This window comes from Cydia splendana, chromosome 8 (assembly GCF_910591565.1).
Source record: "Cydia splendana chromosome 8, ilCydSple1.2, whole genome shotgun sequence".
Lineage (NCBI taxonomy): Eukaryota > Metazoa > Arthropoda > Insecta > Lepidoptera > Tortricidae > Cydia > Cydia splendana.
Genome location: NC_085967.1, coordinates 17903781 through 17928270, shown reverse-complemented (window position 1 = coordinate 17928270; position 24490 = coordinate 17903781). Strand labels below are relative to the sequence as shown.

Genomic DNA, 24490 nt, shown 5'->3' with positions numbered 1-24490 from the left:
ATCTAATAAAATATTAAAATTCAGTAGGACATCTACCTGCGGAAGCAATGATTTTATTCATACATTTAATGGCATCTCTTCTTCTTTGTCGTTCCCTCATGACTGAGGATCGTGACCAATAACTATGTCCCTCCATTTATCGCGAACAAGGGCTATTTGGGCTGCCCTCTGCATGGAACCACATGCTTGTTTTATGGAATCCGACAATCTTGCAGGGGCTCTTCCTCTAGCGCGCTTGCCTTCAACTTGCCCCGGTATGATGTCACGTTCGAGGCTGTGGTGTGGCGACCGCAGTATGTGCCCAAAGAATCTAAGAGCCCTATCCTGGCAGATTGTTGAGAGTCGTTTGGTGATTTTGAGTTCTCTCAGAATGGTTTAATGGCATAGTCCGTTTCTAATTGTAATTTGATATCTTCAAATTTGTTAATCATTTTGACTAACATGGCTTTTAAATTGTCCGTCCATATTAAATAACAATTTCTAAAATTTTCAATAAGCCGCAAGTGACAATTTGAATTGACGTACGTAGGGCGCGCTCAGCGGAAAAAAAATCATATTCGTTTTGGTTCGACGTACATTGCTGCTTTTCTTAACGCAATACTGCTCTTTGAGTGTTGCCCTACTTTAGTTTGCTTTACATTGCTACTGACAAGATTTGCTTGACGCACTTATATATTTCAGTTTTTCTTTGTCTATGTTCATAAAATCTACGAAGGGTAGACGTGCCTCTACCCTCCTTGATAAAATAAAAAAAAATCTTTGTCAATTGGCCTCTTTGATAGGCCTTGATTTGGGTCTGGCCGGTAAGAACATAGACAAGATAAAAGTCTGTAATGTCAATGCTGTCATTTAAGTCATTTAATGCAAAAATATCAATTTTCATATAAAACGATTTATTCACTTGAAATATATTTATTTACCTATTAATTTTGAAAATAAAATCTACTCATATGTACGAGCAACATATCTAAATGCGTCTTCGCACAGACTTAGTTAAATTTAAACCGTTGTCTCTCTTCCTTCCTTGCTGTATGTATCCGGCAATGGCGACTTTATCAACAATTCTTATCCGGATTATGGAAAGCCCTAATGTGTGTGTGGAAACCGTTGTAGTAAATCAGAAACAGCGGTAATTTCAAGGTAAGATATATATTAATCTTTAAATAAAAATGAGCGTGCTAATTACCAAATTCAAATATAATAATTTAATCTTACTATCCCCGTAAGTCCCGCGGACGCGTCCGAAATTATAATCAAAATTCAACATAGATGTAAAACCCCATGGTATAATAATATACTCCGCCTGGTACTCCATTCCCGTCTTTTCTAGGTCACCTAACTGACACGGGCTTACGTCATCATGCGACAGCGCTATATGATAATATGCGATAGCGCTATATATAGCGGCCATGTTGTTGTGACGTAGCCCCGTGTCACTCTGGGAATGGAAGACCATGTTTTATTAGACTATGTAAAACCCCACATTGTTTAAGCTGGTAACCCTAGGAATTAGCGACGTTAGTAATTAGGAAGATAGATTATATTGTTTAATTTTTTGACTATTTTGTTTTAGAAAGTGAATCAGCAGATGGCTTGAGCGTGAGATAATAATATAATCCTGGGCCGTCATATGATTTTTTGGAAAAAGCTCAGAAGGGCACGTATCTGCCGCATATCCAAACTAGTTTCCCGGTGACCAAGAACGCTGCGCGGAGCTGTGAAGCAGAAAATGTCCGATAACCGGATAGATGTAATAACAACTTGTAACCATTTGCCATATCAGTGTATGTATTCATATGTATTATGAAAATATTTATATCTTAATTATACGTAACTTTTTGTTACCTTTTATATTTCACGAATTTCTGAATATAGTACCTAATCATTATCTTTTAACGTATTTTTTTACTTATTTGTGAAATGCTAATTTCAGAGCCCAACAACGTGCACACTAGCGGCACTGCTAAATAATCGTGATTATTTAAATTTAACGACATGTATTTAAAAAAGGGGCCGCTACGGACTGTATTGTGTATTTAGGTACCTTTTGAATACATCAAACTAGATTTTATGTTGCTGGATTCGTCGATCTATGAGCTCAAAACAAAAACGGCCGTTTTAACTTTGGACGGGTAGATTGACGAATCCAATAACATAAAAACTAGTTTAATGTATTCAGCAGTGGCGCTAGTGTGCACGTTGATGGGCTCTTAAAAACCTGACCCCAACAAAAAATAAAAAAATACAAAAAGAAATTCCCTCTCTGGGATTCGAACCCAGGACCATTAGCTTCCTGAACTGGATTACTGCCAATACCCGCTAGGCTAAACGGGTTGTCAATTCTAATTACAATGGTATCCTACCAGAGCGCTAGTAGTATAAACGAACTTTTGAAAGGGACATTTTTTTGTATGGAGTTATCGTTCTTCTCCTAGTGAGTATTATATTCTTTGATCACAACGCTCAAGATTCTAGTTTTTGATTATATATACCTCCCTTTAAAAAATGCGGCCCAGACCGCGCAGGGTACGTTCAGAAACAGATCGCTTAGGAACAAACCTAAATTGAATTTATGTCTACTCAAACTTGCTACTGAACTGTCAATCCCCTCCCAAATGAAATACCAAGCCAGCCAATAGGAAAACACCCAGACATCAATCGGAAAAATGACGTCGCGAGTCGTCACCATCTTTTGAGGATAATCGCATTTTATTTTTTGTTTAGCAAAAGACGGTGGCGACGAAGCACTCCCATAATAAGCGTTTTGTTGACGATACCGTTGTGTTGTTGTGTTTTCTTGGACAATAATATACACAGGTAAAGGATCACTTTCACCAGCTAGAATCCCCTCCCTTGACAGCTGAGTTTAAGATTCTAAAACAATATTTGTAAATAAAAACAAAGCACCATAATCATGTAATGTTTGCCATGTAATCTATTCCCTACTTAATTATTATTATTTCAACTAACTTGTGACTATGTTATGTGAAGATTTAGACTAGTTTTTAAGATAATTTTAGCAGCCAAACTATACGCTATATATGTGGCGCAGACAACTCAAACAAGTTTCTTTATGCAGAAATGGGTGACGAAATGGATCCTTGCGAGTGCATCTGGAACCACGAGTTGGCAATGCGGCGACTGATCTCTCTGGTGAGTATTTCCAACATGACCTTGTGCCTATTGTGGTGAACGCTACAATTATCGATAAGTGCCACTTTACAAGAATCGTTCACAACAACTGTTAATGGCATTCTAAAAATCGAATTATCGCTTGGTTAGCATTCAAAATTCAAGATTTTCATCACCCTTTCACAGGCTAAATTCATTTGCAACGTTATGTATGTGAATAATTTGCTATCAGAAAACTCATGGCTTAGGATTCGTCACAATTGCTCACACACACACTCAAAGCGTATACTGAAACAATTGTTATCAGTAGGTATTCCAATTATTTTGTATGTATAATTGCTTGGTTATCAACAAACATCCACCTATCGGGATACTCTGTTGAACATGCTTTGCCATGTTTATGAAATAGGTTTGTTGGCTGGATTTTTTTATAGATTACCTTTTTTTTACAGATTTAATGTAGTGACATAATAGTTACTATGTGTGGAGATCTTATTTACCCTGACTTATTTACTATCCATTATATTTTATTTTGATTCATATCATGTTATGTAAACATATACAATTATCTCCTTTTATGTAGAGTTTACAGTTGGTTTGTTGTTGTTTATTTTTCACAAGGATCCAATAGGACTAAATGTATTAAAACAATAGGAATTTCAGAAATAAAATACAAAGTTGGATCTTTTACTAAATGCTTATTATCACATCACCTTTACTTTTGCCATACTAAGTGTATGGTAAATAAGTAAATTAGGCATGTTCATAAAAATAAAATAAAACTGATGATAGGGCCTTTACAAACCCTAACCCTAATCTCTGATCTGAATCTAGTACTGACCTGAGAAATTCCAGATGGCAGCTTGTTAGTATTAGCCAAAGCAGTTGAGGGGTCATCCATTAATTATATCACACATTTAGGGGGGGAGGGGGTCAAGAAAATGTGACATGTTGAGACATGGGGGAGGGGGAGTCACAAACTTTGTGATGTCACTTTAACTTATTTAAATTATTTAATTCGCTGTAAATAACAAGTTTTTCGATTGATAATCATTTTTATTCATTTCATTTTCTTTCCTAGTCAGTTTTGGGTTATAAAATTATTAATATTTCTTTTTTCAAAAATATTATGATAAAATATTTATAATAGGTACAGCCTACTTAATTCGATTTGACGATTTCGTTGATAAATGTGACGTCACACCACCAAGTGTGACCAAGTGTGACAATGAGGTGAGGAGGGGTCTAAAAACCTAGACATTCTGTAATGTAATAATTAATGGATGACCCATAATTTACAAATTAAAATATTTTATTTATCCCAGCTTCGACAAGGACAATCCTACTGCACGGACACAGAATGCCTGGACGAGATGAGCGGCTTGCCGGCGCCCGAGTCGGCCGGCAACAGCTTCATGGTGATGTTCGCGATGATGGCACTCGCCGTCGCCATGTACATGCTGCGCCCCAGGCGCCGCCAGTTGCCCGAAGCCAACAAACCTCCGCGCAACTCACAGGTTTTTACTTTTTGGTTATATTGCCTTCACACTTCAAACTTTGTTTTTGTAGCCAAAAAATTCCTAAATTATCGAATTATTACAATATATTAATTAGGATAACGCAGCGAGTGTGATGGGCACCTTTGCGCCGGGGGTAGCGCGGGGAGGCCTCTTTCAGTAGTTTTTATATTCCTTGTTTTATTTTAGATATATTTAGGGTTGTTAGTTTTAATTTAGTATTATTCATAGATATATTTGGTTCATAAGTTATTTATTTGTCTTTCTACTGTCTTTTCAATAAATTAGGATAACTGTGTCAATGTTCCACGTGACTTACCCTAGTTGGCCCGTTTTTGTGCCATATCGCTCACCGACATTATCATAAAAGAGACGTATATAACACATGGTTTTCCTCATAATTAACACGTTTTATTAACAGACTCATTTCTAATTAACTCCTGCCAATCAATTTTCGATGTTACGGTACCGGCTTAAGGTTTATTTGTGAATAAAAGTCATGCTGAATAAGAATCATAGCACACGGCGATTTGCAGCGTTACTGTGAATGGCATTGTTATCTTTGTTAAACAAAGATGAGAAAAAAATCTCAGTTGTTTACTTTTTACTAATGGTAACAACTTGGTGGTAACTAGTGGAATTACCAATATATATTTATATAGCCGTGCCTAATATCTATTAGGAGCGAAGCAAACTTCTGAAATTTTACATAAAGTTATGGCATAAGTATGTTTCCATTTAAGGTACCTACACTTATTTGAACAGAATCAATATCGTATAGGCAGCCGGTTGTGTTGTAGAAGAATTTTGTTTCCTGTAATTTCACCTTGACACGTGACATTAACCAAGTTTTTAAATTACATAATTACCTATGCAACACTGCGGTTATACCTACAGTTACACTTTCCTGAAGACGTAGCACGTCAGTAACATTTGACGAATAAATTTGCATGATAAATACATTGTTTACTGTAACTACATGTTTTATACATAGGTACTTATTAGCTGTAGTCACGTAATTAACAACAGTGTTGTATGGTGACGTGTAATATCAATACCAAAGTAACCTACGCTTTGCAATAAGGTTTTTTCTTCCCTTATTTAACACATTCACTGCCACCGTCCCGCACGCGGTTCTCTGTTCGTTGGCGCTCTTCGCTACATACGGGTTTTCCCATGTTATCGGCTACGCTCGTAGCTCGCGCTGGCACTGAATGACTTAAAGCCTTAATTAGGCGTGTCACACGCAAATGATAGTGGGAATCGTTTGAGCTGGCTCAAACAAAAAAGTTGGAGAGCCCTGGGGGTCTCCAACTTTTTGACCTAAGCTAAGCCCGAAATCAACGGGCTCCGAGAGCCATCATCAGGCCTCCGTTGCCGCGGAACTTAAATATAAGTAGGATTTGGTTCTCTTCGTCGGTGGAGTCACCAGGCGGTCTAGCATAAGTTGCGTTCTCGCGCGCGAGTCCATACTTGAAGTCGCGCTAGATGTATAGAGTCGCGCGCGAGAGCGAAACTCATGCTAGCAGGTCTGGTCTATGCAAAGTTGTTACGCTTCTAAAAATAACTTAATATACCTATATTGATTTCATTAGCATAATGCCTATCCCGGAAAGGGCATTTATTTGTGATGAGCACAGATATTTGTTTCATGAGTCATGGATGTTTTCTATGTATTTAAGTATTTGTATATTATATATATCGTTGTCTGAGTACCCACAACACAAGCCTTCTTGAGCTTACCGTGGGACAGTCAATTTTTTTAAGAATGTCCCTATAATATTTATTATTTTATTTATCTATATATATTTTTTTATTATTTATATATACCTATACCTCTAAAGAAATGTAAACGTACCTATACCTACTTATATTAATTTCCTTTTTGTTACAGGATCACGACGGGGCTCCGCCGACGCCGCCAAGAATTTAATCGTGGACGGGACCCGGACATCGACCTCTTTCATATAAAATATGAACCTAAAAGGTTTACCACATAAAAGTCCTATCTGCCAATTGTTTTATATGAAACGGGTCCGAAATAACCGACGACCATGCCGCGATCATAGTAAAGGGCTAAGGTCCGAGCGTTTTGACTGTCTTTTATTTCATCACCGTCAAAATATTGGCGTAACTTAGCGCTAGGGAATTCAGACTATCTTGATATGGCTCTTATAAAGAGTAGGTAACACCAAACATTAGTTACTTGACCAATAATGAAGCAGCAAAATCGCCGAATATTGACCCTAACTGATCCGCTATGTATAAAATATATATTCATATAAGACCTCGAAGTGAAAGGTCGATATTCCCTTTAAAAATAAATAGATCTAATTTTCTTAATTAAATGTTTAACCGGCCTGACTAAATGTTTATTACATTCAACAGTTTCATTCCATTATAGATTGTATTTACGTTAGACTTCATGATTTCCTGACATTTTTAGTTGAATATAGCAAAATCTCGAATATTGTAATCTGTCTCTAAAAGAATATGTTCATTATTTGTGATGAGTTCTAATAATAAATTTGGCAGTTGTTTTATTCGATCTTATAAACTAAAATTACTAAAACATTAAAAAAGTGTAGTCGCCTTAATTTTGAAGGCAAAGTTACATCAAGTTATTTACCGTTAACAACAGAGTTGTGATACACAGTCTCAAAACAAGTGCGATGTTGTGTTTACGAGGAATTTCAGGGAATCTTGCCAATTTCAGGTGCTCCATTCTTCTTAAAACCACCAGAAGTGTTGAAATACCTTATCAAGTTGTCAATAAATAGCTAAATTGTCGTGTAAGTCTGAAACGACTTGGAATTTTAAACTCTAAAGTAATATATGAAGGTGTATTTTTTACATGCACTCGTCATGTTTAAAAGGTTTCCGTCTCCTTGCAATGATAAGTGCAATTTGTACCTATGTATGGAAAAATAGGTAAATGCTGAAATCGCTACGAGAATCAGCACCTTTTTACAATGTTTTTCGCAAGAAAACACGAAGCGCGCCAATGAGCGTGCTCGACGTTGTATATTTTATTTAGGTCTGACTTTTATGTAGAATATAAGACGAAAAATACCTATATTATATGTTTAAAAAGTTTTAAGTAACCATATCTGTATTCAGATAATATTTAATCTATTTTAGTTAGATTTATTGCACTATTTTATTTTAAATTATGCAAATAATGCTTAGTTATATTGGGTGGGTTTCGTTTCTTTAACACTATTGCTAATAATGTCAAGACACCAATGGAGATTTTTATTGATATTATGAAAAAATAAATAAAACAACTGTGACAATTCATTCGTTTCATTGTGTAAAAGGAAATATAATTCACAATAAAAGTGTATGGTAAAAGGTGGATGAGCTAAAATGGTATGAGTGGTGTAGTAAAATAATGCAATCCATTTAGAGTCTGTTGAGAGGAAAGAGAAGAGTTGTGGAATGTATTGGGCTCCATACATTCCACGACTCTTCTCTTTCCGAACAGACTCTAAGAAAGTTATTTCGTAGGATATTCACTTGAGGCTCGATCTTCTCATAAATCTCGTCATAGACAAATAAAAAAACTTAAGTTAATTCTTTCACGACATGGAATCAGATGCTTACTACACGTGTTAACTTGAGTCATCGGCAATGTAACAGTGAATATAGTATAATAATATTTTCGCCAGGCATCGCCATATAGGCCAGAGCACACCGGCTGCGTGTGCGTAGACGTGCACGCTCACGTCACGCAAGCGGTGTGCCGTCTCTCATAAGGATCTGTATAATACAACGCGCACGTGCACGTCTCCGGTGTGCACAGACCTTTAGTCAGAAAGACGTCTAACATAGATGCAAAGATTCATTTGATAGAAAGACAAAGACGGACGGATAATTTGCAATAATGTTCCACATCCAAATTGCTATGATATGATATCCAATAAGAAAGATCATAGGTATGAGTAGATCACCTAGGAGACCTTAGTGGATATCATGAAACTATACAAAAACTAGTCCTATTACCTACTCAATCCACTTCAATAATCCTTAAATAGTACTCAGGTAAAGTAAAACCTAAAAAGAATTATGCTATAATTTGACACGTAAAATATTGCTTGCACTTAAAAACACCGTCATCATATGTAGGTATGCTCTTCATAATTAAATCAAAACTAATTATTTGGTGTTCAAAACTAAAATATTTATACCATCAGTTTCTTTAAAAGAAACAGGATAAAATATACTTTTCTCGGAAAGCTGCGTACTTACAGAACATAATGGTAATATGCTGAACGCAGCGAGAAACAATAATATGTACAGTCGCCACCAGATATATCGAAGCGACCAAGGTTCTCACAAATATCAGTGCATGTTCAGATATTTTTGAACACCTCGGCCGCTCCGTTATATCTGATAGCGATTGTACATACACGGCCATGAAGCCTAAAAACAATACATGTAGTCATCAAGAAAATTAGTTTGTCTATGATTTCTTTAACACATGTAGGTACCTAGTACCTACATAGGTACATTGGTAAACAATAAACAATAGCACAGTACAAGAACAGTAGGGAATCTTCATAGAAATGTGCCGCTGCCGGCTTGAATGTGTGCGTGCGCGTCGGGCGCCGTGTACGCACGCGCTGCCACGCACACATTAGCATAATATACGGGGGAATACGGTGGCGGCAGTGTGGGCTGTACCGCAACTGTGATCGCGCGCATTCGAGTACGCTGCACGCCCGCTCGCATTTTTTTTTATCATAATGAAAATATGTATGTTGATTACCATAAACACTGTGAATTTTTAAAAGTTTACGTCGATGTTAATCAACGTTCTTGCAATTTATAGGTGCAGAAACTAGGTAAGTACATTAATTACAGGAATTATGGCACAGATCGAAATTTCCTCAGTATTCATTTATTTCTTGCTTCCATGGTACATTTTTGGGTGGTATATACATTTCTTATGGTATCACATGGACCCTGAATAAGGTGTAGCAAACACACGTAACACCCACCCACCCGATAAAGGATGGATGGAGCAGGTGTATCGCAAAGCGTTTGAAAAGGACCACATCAACATTAAAATCGGCACGTCAATTTACGAAAAATTAAAAGACAGAATTTACGATGATCTGCCCATGCTTCCCTAAAACCTTTTTACTAAAGTTATACGTAAGGATGAGAATTTACTTTACTTTAACCGCTAACAATAAAGCGTTCCGAACATGCAGAAACCGGAGGAATTTTTTTTCTGTATTAAATTTATATTTTTTTAATAAATCCCATTTCCTAATGTAAATATTTAAAAAGCGTTTTATTTATACCTCATTTAGGAATTGATAGAATATTTCATTATATTATATAAATAGAAACATAGTGCTACTCATAATACGCAAATAATATTTAACTAAAAATAAAAGTGACAACCCTAAGCGCCAACGCAAGAGTAGGCAAATAACTTGCCGAGCGGCCTTAGATTCACTACTGTTCTTAGTGTACTGTGACAATAGAGAGTTGGAAGCTCCAAACATTCCAAATGGCTTTTATGAACTAATGCTATTGAGTATAAAAATACCTCGTCTTCTTATTCTTAGTCCTAACTGTACAGTCAACAAATTGAGAGAAGTTACCTCAATATATGACCTCAGTCAGGTCAGTTATACATAGTTTATTATAGTCAATGCTCACTGTGCAATGTACACTCCGTTTCAATCTAAATAGAACCTTTCATAAACCTAATAAAGTAGCATTTCTTTTGTTTCATCGCTTTCTCAAACAAACGAAATTCATCCCAATGCACTTTACAAAAAGGTTCAAATTAAAAATAGGATAATTTTGCATGGTGGGCCTTACTAATAAACAAATTGGAGCTCGTATGTACACTTTTTTTTTTCATTAATTCGCACCCAAAAACCCACTTTTACGATACACTGAGAAGGATGATTAGACAAATATGTATCTCGTGCCAATAGATAGATAAATAAATAAGCTTAGATTGCTCCATACATAAACAAAACTCCATTTATAAATAAAAGATATAAGCGAGCTTTGCGAAAAAGTATTATATTTGAGCGATTTTAAAACTTATTGATGACAATTTTACCATACCTCCCATACAACTTTTAGTATTAAGTACGGATAGCCATGCATGGAATATGCACTCTAAGCTTACTTATTCGTCTATGCCCGCGACTTAGAAACAAATCGATCTGAAATGTTCCATTTTCTGAGTGACACACTCTGGTGAAATTTATTGTCATGGCATTGGTATGCTGTATTAATACTCTATTTCGAACTATTTGTAGATGGTGTATTTTGTTGACTGCAATTTGAATTGAATCTGCTTTTGTTATAATAACCTATCATGTACTATTTTATGAACACAATTCGTCCTAACCGCTGATTACTATACATACATAAACACTGGATAGTATCGCCCATTATATCCTTTAATTGTATTAATTTAGAAAACAGTAAATGCAGGGAATGCTCCCGGGACTGAATTTTCGGGAATTCTTGTACTTATACAATTTTTTTTTATACAAATTCAGTACCGGGAGCACATCTTAATGTGCTTAAGTAAACGTACCACTTTGCGGTTTTTTTATCACACTGATCGCAGTCTTCACAATTTAGTTATTTCTGTAAAAAAACTGACTATAGTGTCTAGACCGCGGGCCAGGCGTAAATTTCGTCGGTCATCGCATCCCGGGCGATAATTCATAAAGTGGTTAGGGGCTATATCAGCTATATGTAATGAACCCTCGTAGACGTCAGCTGCCGCTCCGATGGTGAGTTAATAAACGTCAGTCACCCAAACACGTAAAAAAAATCGTCATCGCATCCCAATTGAAACTTTGTCAGATGATAGTTCATATGCTATTGTGAGTAAATAATATCGTCAGCCGGCTGTATCGCGGTGGAAACCGATTGGTCATGGAAATTTGTTCCTGGCTTGCTGTCTAATAGTACAAATATCAAACAAGAGAATTAGCGACCTATCCAGTATTACAATAAAGTCAATGATCACTTCATGAGTCATGTATCCTGTCCACTTCACTCTTCACCTTCTTCAACAGATTACATATCTTCTTATACTTCCCCGTCGAGTTGGGAAGATTCTCAAAATTGATAACGTCACAAATGTCTTTAGCAAAGTTCAAGTCACTTGGTAATTTCACATAGGGGGAAGCAATGTTTAAGACCGGTGTGCCGTAGGAGGTAGTTTTGACGCCTTTGTTGTCTGATGTAGGTGTTCTGGCTTCGGCTGATAATGGATCTCTACTTGGACTTTCTATACTTGAGGGTGATGGGTTAGAATCAATTTCTAATCTTAAAGGTATTGCATTAGGCACTTGGTCCTTATCACCTGTTTCTTTAGACTCTTTAGAGTCATTTTCGGTTTCATTTTCACTAACAGTGTCCATATCGCTTGGTATTATGCTTGGTTCTGTGTCTATGGCAATGGTAGGGGAAAGTATGGGTAGAGTGACATCTGTTTCTAAAGCGTTGAGCAGGAGCCGTTTCTTTTCTTCTAAATCGTCTAAGGAGGGACTAATTTGGCCGCTGCTTAGTTCAGTTTTGTCCTGTAATAATTGCAAGTTATTAGAAATAAAAATAAATAGCATATAAATAAATAAGGAAACCTCGTCATCCTTGTATACGTCAAAATAAGTAAAACACGGTTCCCGAAATACTCGTACAATTCGACACAAGCACGATCAACTTACATTTTGGAGATAAAACAGTTGTAACATTGTAGGGTCAAACAGAAAAAAAAACCTTTTAATTTGAACCGTGTTGCACAGTAAATTGGGATGAATTTAGTTTGTTTGAGGCAGCAATTAAACAAGAGAAATGCTGGTTTGTTTGGTTTTCGAAAGATTCTAACAAAATCGAAATGGACTGACCATTGTATTGTCTTACACTAAATTTAATACTCAGTTTATACTCACCAAATCATCTTCAATAGTTATATGCGACGCATCCATAGGCATCGGTATATCCTTCACCTCGGTCACCGCCACAATTTCTATATCGTCCGTCTCGTTCAACTTGTCGGTCTCTTTCTCAGGCCGCTCGGGGGACTTGGGCGGGGTGGGGGGTGGGGAGGATTTAGCAGGAGATTTGGGGAGGGGGGGAGGTGAGTCTGGCGGTGGGGGCGGACATTCGGGGGGTGGCGGAGGTGGAGGCGGCGCGTCGTCGGGCAGCGGTGGTACCGATGGGAACTCTGCGACTTCTGTGATAGCAAAAATATGTATCAGGTGTTTTTTCACTTTCATGCTCTATATAGACGACGCCGTGGAGAGGCTTGTTGTTCAGGGCAGAGTGGATGGCACAAGACCCAGATTGCGGCCCTCAATGCGATGGACCGACCAAGTTAAAGCTCTCACCGGGTCACCTTTAAATCTATGCGTGCGGAATGCAATAAATAGAGAAGTACGGCGGGAAACAACGAAAAAGGCTGTACAACGACTGTTTGATTTGACTTGATTTTTTTTGACGCCTGCTCTGACAAGAGTATTCGACTAAGAAGAAGATGCTCTATCTTAACCTTTCGTATATTTATGGATTACTAAAAATCAGAAGTTCAAACCTCGATCTTGTATACTTTACATTTACAGCATAAAAATGTTCGTAATAAAAATATTAAAAATGCATAATTAAGTTGCCTGACAGATCCTAATCAAATACAGACGATAAGTTCACGGTAAAATTAGGTAGGTAGTTTCATTAGGTTAGATAAAGGTGCATTGTGGTTAATTTTCCAATGACGAATTAATACTAAAAAATCGGGCAAGTGCGAGTCGGACTCGCGCACGAAGGGTTCCGTACCATATAAAAAAAAAAACAAAAAAAAAACGGTCACCCATCCAAGTACTGACCACTCCCGACGTTGCTTAACTTCGGTCAAAACTCACGTTTGTTGTATGGGAGCCCCATTTAAATCTTTATTTTATTCTGTTTTTAGTATTTGTTGTTATAGCGGCAACAGAAATACATCATCTGTGAAAATTTCAACTGTCTAGCTATCACGGTTCGTGAGATACAGCCTGGTGACAGACGGACGGACGGACGGACGGACAGCGAAGTCTTAGTAATAGGGTCCCGTTTTACCCTTTGGGTACGGAACCCTAACAAAAAGCAGTTCATACTACAACAACATTTATTAGGACGTCTAAAGATCGACTAGCAATTCAAACAAAACGGTTTTAAAAAAGACTAGTTGTACGCATTCATATTTTAAAGCTCTTTCCCACTGCCGTCCAGTTTTTGGGGGTACAATTTTCTGCAAGATCCCGTTTTTAGTAGTGGTATGTGTGCAGTATCCCGCAAACAGAATGCCCGTGTGTTTATATTAGCACGTGTTCTACTGAAACGGGGTCCTGCAGTTAGGCTGCTATTGAAGTGTAATAAATATTATAACTATTATAAGGACATTCTTACACAAATGACTAAGTTCCACGGTAAGCTCAAGAAAGCTTGTGTTGTGGGTACTCAGACAACGATATATATAATATACAAATACTTAAATACATAGAAAACATCCATGGCTCAGGAACTATCTGTGCACATCACACATATAAATGCCTCTACCAGGATTCGAAAAAATAATAACAATAATAATTAATAACATTCTTACCATCGCCACTATCTAACTCCATTTCAGCCTGTCCGTCGGCCTTAGCCTTATCGGCCGAAGGGAAGAACGTCAATTTTTTCCTCTTATACGCCTTCATGGCGTTGGGTGCTAACATCTGAAGCATGGCTATCTTGCTGTCCTGCTCCGATATCGGCGGTAAGCCGTATAGGTGGGCTTCCTGGAATGAGATAGCATTATATGTATGTAGATAGAAGTGAAATTAATAAATCTAGTAGTTGGGATTAGAGGAAGCTTTGTAAATAAACTTAGAATACAAGTTTTTTGGGTTGCTCTGAGCTGATAGCCAAGACGGTACCTCGTATATAACCAAATTTTCGTATGCCAAGTGGCGAGTATCTTCAGCGACATATATGGGAGATCAGTGACGTCAGTAAATCCTCCACTGTAATTATTCATAACACTTTCTTACACAATTTAGAAGTTAATGTCATTCTAAATTCCTCAATTTCCTTGACTATATTGCATGGATTTTAAATACTGGCATATTGACCTACCTCTCGATAACGCGAACTGGCGGGAACGTTGAAGCCAGGGAAGTCGAGTATCTTCTTGATGTCGAACTTGTCTTTGGAGCCCGGCTCGCAGACTTCGCCCTCCTCTTCTTCTGGGTCCCTTATCGCACTTCCCTGAAAATATTTATTAACATAAGCAATCATAGATTTTATAAGTTATAGACACCTGCCTAAAGAAAAGTACATACGGCCACAAAAAAGCTTATATCATATTAAAAAAGTAACTTTTATATAGTTGGAAACCAAAGTCTTGTCATCAATAGCAGAGATAATAAATGAAATACTGACTTTTTCAAACAATATACTGTCATACGTATAAATATAATGCCGACATGTTAATTTTATTTGCGCAATAATGCTGAGTCGCCTTCATGCTCACTTTTTGTTAATGTGGTAAAATCAAACTGTATCATTGGGCGCCCCCGTAAAATACTGACAAAGCAGACAAATTACCGTGGAGTCAAACATGGTAATCCCAGAGTGTGATATCCGCGCCTCCTCAAGCCAGCCAGGCGGGTACCCGAGCAGCCTCATCCTGTAGATGTAGAGCGGGATCTCGCTCCGCTTCAAACCGAGCGCGTGTCGCAGATTGCCAGAGATGCGGCCGGGGATCAGGTGCCCATACTTCTGTTCGTCTTCTACGTGGTAGCGGCTGGAATGTTTGTTAGTTTTTAAAGGAAATACTTCTACTTCAACTTGCAGGTTGGAAATTCTTGTGAAGTTATAGGTTTTTAGGGTTCCGTACCTCAAAAGGAAAAAAACGGAACCCTTATAGGATCACTTGTGCGTCTGTCTGTCTGTCCGTCTTTTCCAACCTATGGCTTGATCCCCTATGCAATTGGAGGGGTAAGCTAAGTTGCTCTTGTTATAATTTTTTTTGCAGTTTGTACCCAAAGCCTCTACTCTACTACTCAACTATTTGCATTTAGGGTCGGTAGCACTAAACTAAATCATCTTTCATTGTTAAATCGTTCGCTAAATTTTATTGTATGGGAAGTTTCATAATATAGTTCGTTTTTTTAGCATTAGAAAAAGACTACGCGATCTTGTGTCTTTTAATTGAAAAACGGTTTTTAAAAATCAGTAACTATTACATATGATAGCAAATGAATGTAAATAATCGTATAAGATTCATAATTGTTAAATATTTGCCGTGACTTATTTTTCAAAGGTGTTTTTCAATAAAAAGACATGTTAAGATTGTTTACCTTTTTTCTAATGCAAAAAAAATTTACTATACGCTGATTAACGTTAATCAGTCTGTTAAATGTGGTTGATGCAACTGACCCTGAATCTACTTGATATTTCCTGTCTTGTTACAAGAAATACATATACTTACCCAACTCTAACCATATTTTTTCTCTTCTCCGCAATCCTAGCATTGTCTCTCGGTACTGTGCAGTCTCTTAATGGATGCGCGCCATCACAGTTAAAGCAAGTCGGGCCTCGACGCAGCACTGGTGGGGGAGTGGACTCTTTTGCTGGTACGTTGCAAATGAGAGTATCTGCCTGAAATGCCAAGCAGGGGTTTGTAACATAAATATTACATGAATACAAAATAAACCAATTATAAATTAATGGAGCTCAGAACCAAATCTAAATAAAAAGGTTTTAATAGCTGGGTCCACCTACACAGAGCAAGCATACGCGCGAGGAAATTGCGCATGATTAAAAATAAATAAATAAATAATTTATTTGGATGAAATAAACCCTATTTTACAAATGTTTTTCTTCTGCCAAACTGCAGGGCAGTTTGTTGGCAGAGGGAACTCCCTATCCCTATATGCTCGCTCTAGGATCGGATATCAAGGATCGGATACCAGTGTTTTTTGTATGGGAACGAAAACGGTATTTTTTCTTTCTTTGTTAATTATTTAATTTCTAATTGGGCAATCTACGAAGTTGTTACCTAAAAACACAACTGAGTCCTACATTTAGAGTATAAAATAATTCAAAATATATGGTTATTTTGAAGTATTTGCAAAAAACCAGTTCCGATCCCTGCTGGATATTGATTAGAGCAGTGTTTTTCAAGCTGTGGGTTGCAATCCTCTAGGGGTCGCAAAGCTGTTACCAGCTGTAAAGCAATACACAAAGAGAAACATTTGGACGTACTAAGGGGGTTGTAAAACACTGATTGAAACTTTCACGATTATTGAACATTATCAAACTACACAACAAATTACGCAAATTTTGATCGGGACGAGGGTTTTAAGATCTCATCCACATGGAATCCAGTCATTAGTAAATGTAAGCGGGAACAAATATCGACAGTCAATAAATCGAATATTGTTAGTGTTGTGTGTCGACAGAGTAACATCCCTAGTGTGCAAAACGTTCAAACTGATAAACAAGACCAAGTGCGGGTAGTTCGAAAAACTCGCGCGGCTAAAGATGTTGATGTCAACTTGAGCCAGTCTTCTCCGAGACCACGGGGACAACGCCGTCCTCGAAACGTCGGAGGTAAATCTTACAACTTAAATACGCGATTAAGTCCCGTTGTGTAGTTTGATAATTAACCAGTATCTGAGGCTTTATCTCGGTAAGTCTGGCTGAATTCATAAAGAACTTCATGTTTAGCAGAATAATCTGGTTTTTGAAATTATCTAATTTTTAAACTGTCCCAATGGACAAAACCCTAACTTACGCCTAATGAATTAAAATTAACTAAAAATATTATTATTTTATTTTTCACCTGTTTGTATCTTGGTATTTCACCAGGTTCCTGGGTAGATGGGTCAGTATCAACAAAGAAAAAGTTGTCTTGTTCTTCTGTCTCCTCTTGCAACTCTATTTGAGGCACACTGTTAACATCTTGTAAGTCTTCAGGCCAAATATCAAGTTCCAAGTCAGTTTCTGTTTCCGAGCCCTCCAAAGATTCAGTGTCATGCAGTTTAATAAGTTTCAACATAAAGGCTTTCACTTCCTCCTTATAAGCTTTAGCTGTCTTATTATCTTTGAAGCGCACTGTGAACAAAGGCGTCCGATTCTCACAACCCGCTACGCCCAGGTCTGTGTTAGATGCTGGAGAATCAACAACTATATCTTCATTAAATATTGATGATCCAGAAGTGTTACTCTTCTGTTTCTGAATGATATCGTCCTCCTCGACCACCAGTTGCTCGTCGTCGTCTTCGAGTTGAATAACATTCGGACTTTTCCCTCCATTATGTGCTTTAGTAGGCGACGATTCAATCTCAATAGTTTCCGTAGAGCAGTCGATATCTATACATTCTACATGAGTTTCTTCAATAATAACATCGTCGCTTGAGGTTTGTGAGCCGATTTTAGGCTCCAGGCGGTTAATTTTAGGATGTTTACCTTCATCATCGCTACTTAATTCGATGTCATCATTATCCAATTCATAAATGATATCGTTAACTCCAGCCTTTCTTTTGGACATTGTCGTGAAGATAGGTCATCAAACCGTCGATACAACCCAATTTTAAAGAAATCAAATAAGAAAATATACAAGAAATTCCATAAAAATACAACGAAGCGCGTAGAAAATTTGACAGATAAGAGAGACAACTAATCAAAAAGGTTGCTAGTTTAAAATAATAGTTAGCTTGTTTTCTATTACAAACACAAGAAATTGTCACAGGTGAAACTGTTACCGGTTCTTTTCTCCGTCGTACATCCCTATACAGAAACGTCAAATTATATTACTAAATAAAAAAAAATACTAAAGTTAGGTTAGGATTGGGGTCTTGCAGATTGTTTGTTATTAAAATGTCTATATTATTTAAGAAATTTGCACACTCTAGCGTTAAAAATGTAATATTAAAGCACAGTGACGTTCAGTTCCTCATTTATTCAAGAAAATTAAGTTTCGTCCCATCGTTATACGGTAATAGATGTTAACCAACAATTACGTTAAAGTCGTATAAACTGCAATATCTAATATTATTTGCGTCTTTTTAGATGGTGATAAAGATCCTGCGCCGAAGTTTTTCTCCCCTGACATTCAAGTTTTGCTGAAAAGGTTAACGAGGCCGGATTTGGCGAGGGTTTTCCGCAAAAGAACCAACAGTGCATTACCTGTGCTCCCTACTCCCAAATATAAGTTCTTAACATCCGAGGAGTTAGAGCAAGAGGTCGCCAAAGCAAATGAGAGAGCCGATCAACTTCTACAGATGCCTCCAGTTGTTAAGGTTCCCAGACACTTTTTTTAGACTAAAGTTTAATGAAATACTACAATTTTTTTCTTATCTTACAGTTGACATAATCACTATAAATAGTTTTTCTTTGCACCATCTATTGCATATTCTAATTTTATTGTCTCTGCTACCCAAAGGATGTCTGGTAGAGATCTGTTGCAATAAGACCACCTGTTGTTCTAATGGTCTTGATTTGATTCTGTACATGTATTGTAAACTGTGTGAGGTGTGTAATAAAGAGTATTGTATTGTATAAAATATTTTCAGATCCAACAACACATTCAAGATGTCCTGTCGGAGGACCCCGGTCTGATTGGATATGACACATCCAAATACATCTTCACAGATATCAGTTTTGGTGTTGCAAATGAACACAGATTTATCATAGAGAGGTGAGTGTATAAGATTCTAGTTAAGAATGACGAACAGAAATATCAATTTCAGTATGTGATGTTTGTATCAGTTACTAGAGTTTTTTGTGCTTCTCAATTTATTTGGAATAATGCCTCCGCTTGATAGCTGATATTATATTAATATGTCATTGCTTTCAGATTACCTGATGGCACTCTTCAAAGTTGTGACCATGACATCAGAAAGAGGCTAAACCAGGTATTAAGCAGTAATATTTCTAGAATATGTTAATGAAACATTCATATTTTATTTGTACTGTCTCAGCACCTTGTATGAATACTCTTGGTGTACAGTCAAAATCAAATATATTGTAGCAGCCAAAAGTGGCCAAATAGTTCATCACACCATACTAAATATATGTTGTAACTATTTGACCACTTTTGCAGCTATAATACCACTTCCATGCTGACTGTACCAATGGAACAAATACATTGTTAGATAGCTTTTAATTCCATACTAAATAAACTAGGTTATACACATGTCAAAAAAATTTCTCTATACAATGTCTGTTACATGTGTAACTTCACTATTACATCTCTAATTTAATATCCACAATATTTAGGTTCTAGATGTACTGTGAAGCTATTATTTACTAAACCTTTCAGATATATTTCCCCATAAACGGACGCACAATAAGGGAGCCCCTCATGTTCATGGATGAGGAGAAATTCAACAGCATCCTAGACAGAGAACAGTATGAATTTATCCTGGACCGAGCTTGCATTCAGTATGAGCCGGATGAGCCGTCTTACCAACGGGTCATGAGTCTTACCTACCAGCATGTTGATGCTAAGAGCGGATATGAATTATTGAGGTGAGTTAATTTTATAATCAAATAATCGCTCTGAACAAACAGTTCCAGAGAAACCTATCAAGATAGGAAGATGATCGTAAACTAACGGCAGGCCTAAAAGGGGAGAGTGGCCCATGACAGACTACAGTAAAATTAGCTAGAGGACGCGTATAAGTTAAGCGATATGACTGTAGTCTTCTTTACGTACGTAAACGGTACGTTTTATTATGTGTTGTTTTGCAATATACCTATTCATAAATAACATTGGGATTTATATTTTTACAAAGATACAATGAAACCCTTCTTATTATGGCCATAAAATAAAGTCTCTTGATAGATACCATGTTCCTTACACTGAAATATCAAGTGTTTTGTATGGGGGATAAGGGTTTATTTTCCCAACTGTAAACAATTAAGGTAAAAAAATCCCGGTAGTTACCAGTAGTATTAGCTTACATATTAACCCTTTCAATCGTTCCAGGTCTACCCGCCACTTCGGACCACTGGTATTCTACCTGACCTGGCATCAAAGCATAGACAGCCTCATGCTCGAGCTGCTGCAGACGGGCGCGGTGCGGGAGGCAGCGCTACTGGTGGCAACGAGACAGGCAGTACATGGGGATGTTGCTGAGGGACATCTGGCTACTAAACTTGTGCAACAGGTTTGTACAAATGTTAATTTTTAACAGGCAGAAACCTCTGCGATCGATGCTATTAGGCTTAAAATAAATTTAAAAGTGGAAAAATACTGTCTTGGATGAGTCTTGAACTCACGGCCTCTGTATCGATACTCCAGTGCACTGCCATTTGAACCACCAACTGCCAGGGGGCGTGGCCTAGGAACAAACTTATATGACGGTGAACGCACATGTGCGTTGGGGGCAGTGAATGTGTTAAGAAGTGTAACACTCACGGTAGATGTCGCTAGGGTCCCCTTGACCCATATGGTGGGAAGATTTGCTGGCTATGGATGAGGTTTTGGTGGCTCAGATGGCAGTGCGCTGGAGTATCGATCCAGAGGCCGTGAGTTCAAGTCTCATCTAATACAGTAATTTCTCCACTTTTCAAATTTATTCTAAGCTTTATTAGGTTTGTACGTTGTACAAACTTTATGGTTACCGTTTAAACGCCACGCCTATCGTGCGCGTCATTTTAAACCTTGTTGGAATGCTCAAAGGTTGATAATAAAGTGGTAGCTGCGCGCGTCATTTGACGTCTTTGGCGGCCTTGACCGTAAAACTCACCTCCCTATTTCAGATCCTGCCAACACCCGTCCAACTAACAAAACCTGATCGCCTCACAGAAGAAGACATCCAACTAGACAGCAGTTGCGTCGACTGCGTCCAGAAGTACATCACCACCACCTCCTCAATGAAGAGTCAGCAAGAGCTGGCGCTGCAGGGATTCAGGGAGCACTACCAGCAACTGGTCGAGCTGAGTCGCGGAATTAAAGTAGCACACGGGAATGCCTGAATGTAGATGCGTAATAGATTATAGTTAATATGTTTTTGTTTTTATCAACCTTTTTAAGTTAAGTATCGAGCGTTGAATATACAAAAAATATACCAGACGGATATTTATTTTAATTTTATTTTGGGTTAGGTAATCAAATGCGAACTTCGACCGCCACGTCTGTCGTGTGCGGCGCGACATTATGAGCCTTGTCAAAATACACGAAGATTGATATTGGGCTGTATATAACCGCGCGCATTAGTTGACGTTAACGGTCAAAGGGTTAAGAGTCATGCGTTGTACGCAAAAAAATATACCTACCAAATGCCAGACGGACAGTTAATGATTCCAGTTTTTTTCTTTACATTGCAGAATCGGTTATTAAAGTGTGATTTAAGAATGTAACAAGCTTAGAGGCAAAAATGAGAAACAAGAAATAGGTGGAATTGACAAAAAGAAACATTGCATTACTTTTATTAAAAAAAACTAATAACACTACTGGCGAAATAAAAAGAAAAAAATATTACTTAGTGGAAGTCATGTTATTATTCCTTCAAAAATCTCGGCGCGTTTGCGTCCAGAGATTCAGTTCTTCCACCATACCTCTTGAGCCATGTGTCTTTTGACTCGTATTCCCATTTACCGCCGTTATAAATAAAAGACCAACCAGAGCCCCAACTCGCCATAACGTAAGAACTAATGACAATAGCTACTGGTCGTCCGTTGTTGTCGAAATAAACTTGTCCTGCGTATTCACTGAAGTCTTTGGCTGTGGTAAAATCATGTGAGAGATTTACCCAATTATCTTTTCCATTTCTGGTATCTGTAGCTACAATCCCAACTGCAAATGAGTCGTCAGCAAACTTATATCCCCATGCGTTGTAGAACCATCCGTCACCGCACATAGAAACACCTTTAGCGAAAATTGTATTCCAAGTCAGGGATTCATAATACTCCTTCCACGAATTTTTGTCTTCATTGTAAAATTTATAAGAGTTTTTACTGTTCTTAACTCTCTCGAGCGCTTTTGCAATAATCATCAAATTATTGTTTTCAATCATCATTTTAAGCGTTTCTATAGGTTTCAAACAATATGGGTCCTCATTTATTTGACTCACTGCAATATTCCTTTTTCGACGTATGTTCGAATCCCTGTCGATATAATACTTGGTATCACCAAACCACGAACTATAACGTTCCCACTGATCAGGATTGTAAGGATATGGTGTATTGCGTCCTCTTGAAATTTCACATAATAACTCTATGACTTCATTGAACTCATTCCGTTGGCCTGTGGCGATATACGATAACATCAATCGTCTTATCGTGTTCAGACGCTCAAAATCTCTGCGCCCTATAATGTATATGGCATTTTCTTCAAATCCTTCCCCAGGATCATCTGTTCTAGCACTAGGGCCAATAAAAATATTCGCTGGTATCCATTGAAACAATGAATGCACCAAATATCTTGCATCAAATAATATATCCAGGGGAGGGTTATTCAAAATAGTATCACTGATATAAAGAGTCTGCAGAGTTCTCAGTCGGGTCAAGTCATTTCTAACACGTTGATTAATACCAGGTCCAGGGTACAGATTCAATGAATCGTTCGCCAGAAAGCCAATGAGATTCATGATACCACTTAGTTCGACGTTGTGTTCGTCGTTCCTTCTTACAGCAGAATTGAAGAAATCGGTCAGAATGTTTACCGGGATGATGTGATGTCTTGTTAGTTGAACATTATCCGATGTACTGGGTGTTGATCTCTCCAACGCTATGGGTAGTCGTCGATTCTCATAGCCGAGCATCTCCAAGCACTGAGCTTCTATGGCGCCGCCATGCAGCCCGTCGGAGCCAAATTGTGGATAAACACTGCTTATTATTGTAAATAAATTGAGTATTGTAAACAGTTTTCGCGGCTCTAACATTGTGGTTTGTTTCACGATCACTTATATAATTAATATAATTGTGTTGGATTCAATATAAGACTATAATCGAATCAAAGCTTGTACGATCTTTTATACCCGTTAATGTCCGCCCGCGCTATCGCTAGCCCGGTAGTGGGGATAGGTTCAAGCATTTGGTTGATTTCCTTATTATAAAAGAAATAATATTCTTAACAATTTTAGAAAACTTAATAATTATGCTGTAGGCAAAGAGCATATTAATCACTAAGCTGCAGGTACTCTAACTAGCTGTTGTTTGCGTTCGCGCTTCGTAAGAGAAAATATTTTATAAACTTTTCAATTTTATAAACATTTTAATTCCATTTTAGGTACAACGGAGAAGTAGGTATTTAAAAAAACCGTTGTGTTCAATAGGTAGCATATTGTGCAGCGTAGTGAGTCAGGATAATGGTAATATAAAAAATGGCCTAAGGGCTTTGGTACTACCTACGTGCTCGAGTTTGTGATATTCTTACCCTCCCGTGAAAAAGTCTCTACTTAGTAAAAATACGTAAGTAGCATGGTATAATAATATACTCCGCCTGGTACTCCATTCCCGTCTTTTCTAGGTCACCTAACTGACACGGGCCTACGTCATCATGCGACAGCGCTATATGATAATATGCGATAGCGCTATATATAGCGGCCATGTTGTTGTGACGTAGGCCCGTGTCACTCTGGGAATGGAAGACCATGTTTTATTAGACTATGGTAAGTAGGTACCTACAAGTGCTTTGCAGATACTACCTTCTGCTTGGTTTGTTTAGTCGTATCTAGTACATAACCTTCGGAAGGTATGCTCGTAGGGGGCTATTCATAAATTACGTCATTTCAAATTAGGGGGGGGGGGGTCTGGACATCGGATGATGGTAGCATGACGAAGGAGGAAACGGGGTCATTCGAAGCATGATTTTT

General features: G+C 37.7%; 3 protein-coding genes across 3 annotated transcripts; 2 read left to right on the top strand and 1 right to left on the bottom strand.

Moving 5' to 3' along the window:
• The first annotated feature begins 2636 nt into the window (after nucleotides 1-2636).
• Nucleotides 2637-7938, top strand: LOC134792954 (small integral membrane protein 14). The gene is made up of 4 exons (XM_063764436.1): nucleotides 2637-2817; nucleotides 3080-3153; nucleotides 4458-4649; nucleotides 6544-7938. The coding sequence occupies exons 2-4, from the start codon at nucleotides 3082-3084 to the stop codon at nucleotides 6580-6582; spliced, it is 303 nt and encodes a 100-aa protein (XP_063620506.1). The 5' UTR covers nucleotides 2637-2817; nucleotides 3080-3081; the 3' UTR covers nucleotides 6583-7938.
• A 3011-nt stretch (nucleotides 7939-10949) lies between these two features.
• LOC134792966 (zinc finger CCHC domain-containing protein 8 homolog) lies at nucleotides 10950-18373 on the bottom strand. Its single transcript, XM_063764455.1, has 7 exons — nucleotides 17509-18373; nucleotides 16153-16322; nucleotides 15267-15465; nucleotides 14796-14927; nucleotides 14281-14458; nucleotides 12593-12876; nucleotides 10950-12223 (listed from the first exon to the last, which is right to left on the bottom strand). The coding sequence occupies exons 1-7, from the start codon at nucleotides 18214-18216 to the stop codon at nucleotides 11669-11671; spliced, it is 2226 nt and encodes a 741-aa protein (XP_063620525.1). The 5' UTR covers nucleotides 18217-18373; the 3' UTR covers nucleotides 10950-11668.
• A 100-nt stretch (nucleotides 18374-18473) lies between these two features.
• LOC134792972 (small ribosomal subunit protein mS22) lies at nucleotides 18474-21747 on the top strand. Its single transcript, XM_063764463.1, has 7 exons — nucleotides 18474-18663; nucleotides 18738-18967; nucleotides 19241-19365; nucleotides 19525-19582; nucleotides 19990-20198; nucleotides 20659-20839; nucleotides 21435-21747. The coding sequence occupies exons 1-7, from the start codon at nucleotides 18546-18548 to the stop codon at nucleotides 21648-21650; spliced, it is 1137 nt and encodes a 378-aa protein (XP_063620533.1). The 5' UTR covers nucleotides 18474-18545; the 3' UTR covers nucleotides 21651-21747.
• The last annotated feature ends 2743 nt before the right edge of the window (nucleotides 21748-24490 follow it).